This window comes from Phoenix dactylifera, chromosome 11 (assembly GCF_051530095.1).
Source record: "Phoenix dactylifera cultivar Ajwa chromosome 11, Ajwa_hap1_PhDact_Kaust_v1.1, whole genome shotgun sequence".
Lineage (NCBI taxonomy): Eukaryota > Viridiplantae > Streptophyta > Magnoliopsida > Arecales > Arecaceae > Phoenix > Phoenix dactylifera.
In genome coordinates, this window is record NC_143200.1 from 30,006,506 (window position 1) to 30,012,638 (window position 6,133).

Sequence of the window (6,133 nt, forward strand, 5' to 3'; positions counted from 1 at the left end):
GCCTGGCAAAAGGAAGAATGTTTCTCGATGAGCACACTGCTTCCTCTTTCTCAAGAGATGTCTAATAAATTTGTGAATTAAAACACAATAGCGTCCAACTTTCACTGGTTTCTAGTACCCCAACGGACCCCCCGCCCACTGGAATTTGAAACACAAACACAAAAAAGGACTTCCAAATAGACACACCTTTGGAAGGAAAGGATAGCTGAAGGGAATAAAAGAAGTCCATATGGACAAACATTTGGAAGGAAAGGATAGCTGAAGGGAATAAAAGAAGCCAAACTGTACGTCTGTACCCCACAAAACCCTAATTTTGGGCACGTAGAGAATTCAAAAGAGACAATAGTCATCAAACTATTTCCCTTTAATAAATGTGTTTTTTTATTGTTTAGTGGTGAGCGGTTTGCGTGTGAGGGGACCCGGAACCGGCTCGCCTGACCGACTGCTCCCCGGGTCAAAGAGGTCGGTTGGGACGTCAGCTGGGCCCAGGACTGACGTGGAAACGCACGAGTGGCTGGACCATTTGCCAGGCGACCCGCTCGCACGTGGCGCGTTGTTGACTGCTCGAGCCTTTGGTCGGGAACTCAGAATCTAAGGAGTGTGTGATTACGTGACCCGATCCGTGTGGGATGTCATCTTCTTTTGTGAGGCGTCCTGTTATGCCAATTTTACCCCCATGCATTATTTAAAGTATTGTAGTACCCCCACCGAAAAAAAACGGACAGAGACCTAGAAGTTGACGATTTTCTAAAACTGGATCTTACGTCCTTCGTTTAATATGGCATGTGAGAGACTTGTAATAATGCATAAGCCAAGAGTTTATCTGTTTTATCTTTAATTTTAAAGGAAAAAAAAAAGTTGGTGCTCTACATAAGCTTTCAATATATTGCTTAGAATATTAGAAATTAGCTACAAAGGCCAAGCTGTTACATGGGGAAAAGTTAATAAAATAGAATGATGCTAATTTAGCAAGATATTTGAGAAACTGAATATTTGAAATAAGAAGGTAACGATATTTACGTCAATTACTTAATAATTTCTAAATTATTCAATATTGCAAATAATTTATTATTTTTGGGGCAGTTAACTAAGAATAACTTGCTGCAAAAATCTCTGGTCAATTAATCTCATAACTTTTTCTAATTATACATAGATTTTTCATATTTAGTTCATAAAAACTCTGAATCATTTTAAATATTTAATTTACCAAGAATAACTTATTTTGTAACCTATTATAATGAATCAAGACAAAGCAAAAATTTTCTTTTTTTCATAGACATCTAATTTCTATCCTATTATATAAAATTCTAGAAATTATTTTACTTCTCAAAGCATTCGAATAATCATAAGCCTGGTGTCCGCCCAATGCAAAAGCTATTAACAATGCATCCATGAAATAAAACTTACAATAATCATTCCTTCAAATAATTAATGGAATTGAAATATGCTAGTGTCACAAGTTAATTATACGTACCCATGCGGTGTGGGTAAGATGGTAAAATTGCAGCAGCAATAGAAGACAACTGGTCACCATAGCCTCAACATTGTTTTAGTGACATATGTATTGGAGGATTTGATACCCTTTCTCATCTTGTGAGTGAAGACCCTTAGTTGGTAAGAGCTTCATGAACACACTATCTCCACAGCAAAAGCTTAAATCTCAAACTTCTTGCGGGCTTGGTGCGAAGAAAGACCTGTAGCTAGCTTCACTATATAATAATCCGAGAGACAGCGGCCCAAAGGCAACGGAGCTGCCGTGTGTTTCTCCTTGACCAACAACCTCAGCCCCTCTATTTATCAATATCATATTGTTTGTTAGCCACCACAGTTTACACCTTCCCCTCCTTTCATTCCTTCCCTTACCCTTAGTATGTCGCTTAGAAAATCCAATTATCCTACAATAATTTCTTGTACTAAACGTAGGTTTTGATGTTCTCTTCCAAATCCTAATTCTCGATCTGAGCACAAAGGTAGTCATCAAGTAGGTCAAGTAAGGTGAAGGACCCCATCATCAACCTATTTGGAGTTTAGGGTTTCTTTCATAGTCTGAGCTTGTTCATAGGAGATTCGAAGTTCCGAGTAGCATACGATCTTTGTACGTTGAGTGTCTTGATAGTTTTATGTAAGGGTTGAGTCGTTCTGACCAAAAAAGAGGAACAGACATGGAAGGAGGGGATAAGGAGGAGCAGCTGCCTCCCGGATTCAGGTTTCATCCCACAGATGAAGAGCTCATCACTTTCTACCTGAGCCACAAGATATCCGAGGCTAATTTTAGTGCAAGAGCGATCACTGAGGTCGACCTCAACAAGTGCGAGCCATGGGATCTCCCAGGTAGCAATCTCAATACATAATTTTCCCTTTTTTTTGGTGTATAAATTATGAATAACTATATATTTCAAGTAGGCGTTTTTTGACAAGCTTCAGATTTTATTAGAATGTCAAAGAAATTGAACTTTTACAAGGAATATTTTCATTCCTGCCCAGATGTTGTGATTTTTTTTTCCTAAGAGCAGTCCTTAGATGTATAAAATGGGTATAGCACGCATGATGTCTCATATCAACTGATACTGAGCATGCCTTAACAATCTTTTAAAAATATTATTTGTTTCATAAAATTATGTCATGTTGAATTCTGATCATCGCTCGATCTTTATATGAAATTATAGTGCATAGTTAGAGAAAAAAAAGCTTGGCAAGGTAGTCAAACATTTCATCTCCCTAATAAAAATCTGATGGGATTGTTATAATTAGTTTGATTCTATCTGCCAACGAATAATAGAACGCCCATTTGTATTTCTATAAATGAAACGCCAATTGCCTTTGCTTCCATACACAACTGTTTTCAAGTAATTTGTAACCACTGTGTTTTGGTGTCCTTTTATATCTTGAAAGAATTTCATAGCTAATCTGATATACAAAGCAAAAGATGAGTCATTTTCCATTATAATCTAAAAGAACATAAGGCCTGAATTGGAAATCATAAAACATTGTCTTAAGCCATCTGAGGTTTTTTTTTCCTTTTCCCCTTTCTGCAGAGAGAGAGAGAGAGAGTTCCTTATATTTTGTTTTGTTCCGAGGTATGACGGAGAGAGATTTTTTTTCTGTTTTGTTTTGTTCAACGTTTTAGCAAAGAATGGTTTCTCATCTTCTACAAAGTTGGTGACCGGTAGAAAACATTACAAGCCAGGTTATAAGTTTTAAGAAAAAACGTATGCTACTGTCTCTCCAACCTCGGCAAGTTTTTCCAAATTGTTTTCCTTTCTTCATTCACGCTATCTCATCTCGCTGAAGGTTTTTTCTTTTTCTTTTTTTGAACGCCGAAATAGCCACACCAATTTTGTTCTCTCTCCTAATGAAATCTCGAATTTGTTATTAGCTAAGGCGAAGATGGGAGAAAAGGAATGGTATTTCTTCAGCCTACGCGACCGCAAGTACCCGACCGGAGTCCGAACGAACCGAGCGACGAACGCCGGCTACTGGAAGACGACCGGCAAAGACAAGGAGATCTTCAGTGGCCAGACCTCGGAGCTCGTAGGGTTGAAGAAGACGCTGGTCTTCTACAAAGGAAGAGCTCCAAGAGGGGAGAAGACCAACTGGGTCATGCATGAGTACCGCCTGCAACCCAAATCTGCCACCAAAGCCAACAAGGTAATTCACTTCCATTGAGGAGTCTTTCCAAACTCATAAAAGAAAATCTTAGGAAAAAACTAGGGAAACATACCTGAGATCATTCAAGTCGGTTGTGTTCTTTTATCATTTCGCATCTACTAACAGTTTTGGACCTTGTCGAATTACAAAGGTTATATGCTATAATGGCGACGTCGCAAACGATGTCATATCTAAAACAGCCAAATTAGGTAATGGTCTTTATGAATATACTTCTATTGTTTATATATATATATATATATAATATTTATATCAATTAATATTTTATAAACGTATTTCTACTATATATAATATAAGGATTTCACCACATTCCACATATAGTGATTGTCTACTAGCACCGTTATTGTACGGTCGTTGTCCATTATTTCCCATCATAAAACTCATAAAGTTCATATAGGGCAAAATAATGTTACTTTACTATCAATATTACACAATATTTAGAGGTGTACGTCTTATGTAATGCTTTCAAGTTAGAAGGGCCAGTTTTCCCATATCACTGCCATTCACAAATAATTGTATTGTTTAATAATAATATCTGAATATGAACAAATCAAACATTGTTATTTCACTGTTAGCCATCAGTTCTTGTTTTAGCAACCAACAACGGCCCCTAATAATTAGTAACTAAATAACATACAGAAAAGTTGTAAGTTCTTTTAACAAGGTTAGCATCTATTAGTTTTGTATTTGCAGCAGCCACTCAGTAATGGCCTTCTACATGCTATGGTCGGCAGAGTCCGATTTTAGGAAAAGCGTGCTTGATGTTAGCTTATTTTTATATGTATATGTATTTAGCGTCAGAAAGTTAACCTAAAAGATCATGCAATATCGCAAGATATTGCAAATTAAGATATCATATCAAGATTCAAAAGTGCAATAGTCAGCTGATACAGATGTCTGGTTACTCATGTAAAGATGAGATCATGGGAGAAAAATCAAACGAGTCTGGAACTCTGGTATCGGTGATGCGAGGTGGCAAATAATGCCCGTAAATAGGCATGACAGGTTCCAGTAAGTTGCAGCTAACAAAGAGCAACATTCAAGTACAATGTTTGTCACCTTCTCCCAAAAAGTAAATAGTAATTAAAGTTCATCCTCTTCCTTTATACTCTCTCTCTCGCTGCTTATCTCTATCTGTCTGATATCCAAGATAGGATATGATATAACATGTTGAAGGTGACACAGGACGAGTGGGTGGTCTGCCGTGTGTTCATGAAGAGCTCCAGCGGGAAGAAGTACCTGTCGAGCCAGCCCCGCGGCAACCCCTACCACCACCACCTGGGCATGGTCCAGCCGGAGGCATGCCACTTCGGAGTAGGCGGCCGCGGCTACCTCACCACCAACGCCGACCTCGTGGAGCTGTCCAGGTTCGCCAGGGGCACCCCGGGATCGAACCTCCCCATCCAGCCCCAGTTCAACTTCCCTCCCTACAACCTCTCCGGCCTCAACGTCAACCTGGGGCCCCTGAGGACCATGCCGGTCCCTCTAGCCCAGCAGCCACAGCTGGTGCCCGAGCCGCCCTCGTCGATGCTGGCCAATAACTGCGTCATGGCAGCGGACGGGGGATTCATGAGTATCGCCGACGGGGTCGTGACTTCTGCCGGGACCGGGGTAAGGTACCACCAGCAAATGGACCCATGCGTCGAATTCGATCAGGGCTACTGGCCTTCTTACTGACCAAATAGTGGAAGGACCGAATTAAGCCTCCACTGATATGCATGGAGTTTATTGCGACCTGCTCTTCTTGTTTGCATCATTACTTGTAGTACCGGAGCTTTTTGCTTCATGTTCTCTTCTTCAGCTACTGTAACTTTTTGGTTTCTTTGAAAGTTGAACAATTGTTAAATGCAAGCGTCACTATACTAGCGAGTGATCGATATGGTATTTCACGGCTGATAAAGAATAACTTAAATAGATGCTGATCGATTCTTCTATATATCCATAAGTGTCTAATAATCTTCGAGAAGAAAACGTTTTAGAACTATGCAGCTGGGGATGACAGGATAAACGCAGAGGCCGAAGAGTGATTCGAGAGCTATAATATATTACAATGGAACACTTAATGAAAGATTTGGCGTCTGAATAATATATGTGGACAAAATACGGGGTAAGATCTTTGAAAAGATCGATACTAGGCTTGTACGTCGGAGCCTTCAATATAATGTAGTTGATCGGGAGAAGAGTCCTGCTTCCTCCTTATTCCCTAAAGACAGTCGAGGCCTCCCATGCCATTAAGTGGTAATAGAATGTCATACAAAATGCCACGTTGTTGCGGCCTCACCAAGAACGATGACTAAAGAAGAGCGAGTTCTTAAGTTGCTTACGAAATAATTTGTAATGGGAAAAAGAGCTATAAATCGCCCTCCAGATCACAAGACCAGTTCACCAATCTGGCGTGGAAATTCATGATCTACGGAGCACTACACAGGGCCCGATGGCTACAGCAGGACCTCTCCTCATACCGCAC

The 6,133-nt window shown here is 39.9% G+C and overlaps 1 protein-coding gene across 1 annotated transcript; it reads left to right on the forward strand.

Moving 5' to 3' along the window:
* The first annotated feature begins 1,744 nt into the window (after nucleotides 1–1,744).
* On the forward strand, nucleotides 1,745–5,578 carry LOC103715519 (protein CUP-SHAPED COTYLEDON 2-like). The gene is made up of 3 exons (XM_008803174.6): nucleotides 1,745–2,331; nucleotides 3,377–3,648; nucleotides 4,852–5,578. Exons 1-3 carry the CDS (start codon nucleotides 2,163–2,165, stop codon nucleotides 5,341–5,343), a joined length of 933 nt encoding a protein of 310 aa, XP_008801396.3. The 5' UTR covers nucleotides 1,745–2,162; the 3' UTR covers nucleotides 5,344–5,578.
* The last annotated feature ends 555 nt before the right edge of the window (nucleotides 5,579–6,133 follow it).

Coding starts and splice junctions, on each gene's coding strand:
- LOC103715519 (XM_008803174.6), top strand. CDS start 2,163: ATGGAAGGAGGGGATAAGGAGGAGCAGCTGCCTCCCGGATTCAGGTTT. Junction 2,332..3,376: donor CGAGCCATGGGATCTCCCAG/GTAGCAATCTCA, acceptor ATTTGTTATTAG/CTAAGGCGAAGATGGGAGAA. Junction 3,649..4,851: donor CTGCCACCAAAGCCAACAAG/GTAATTCACTTC, acceptor AAGGTGACACAG/GACGAGTGGGTGGTCTGCCG.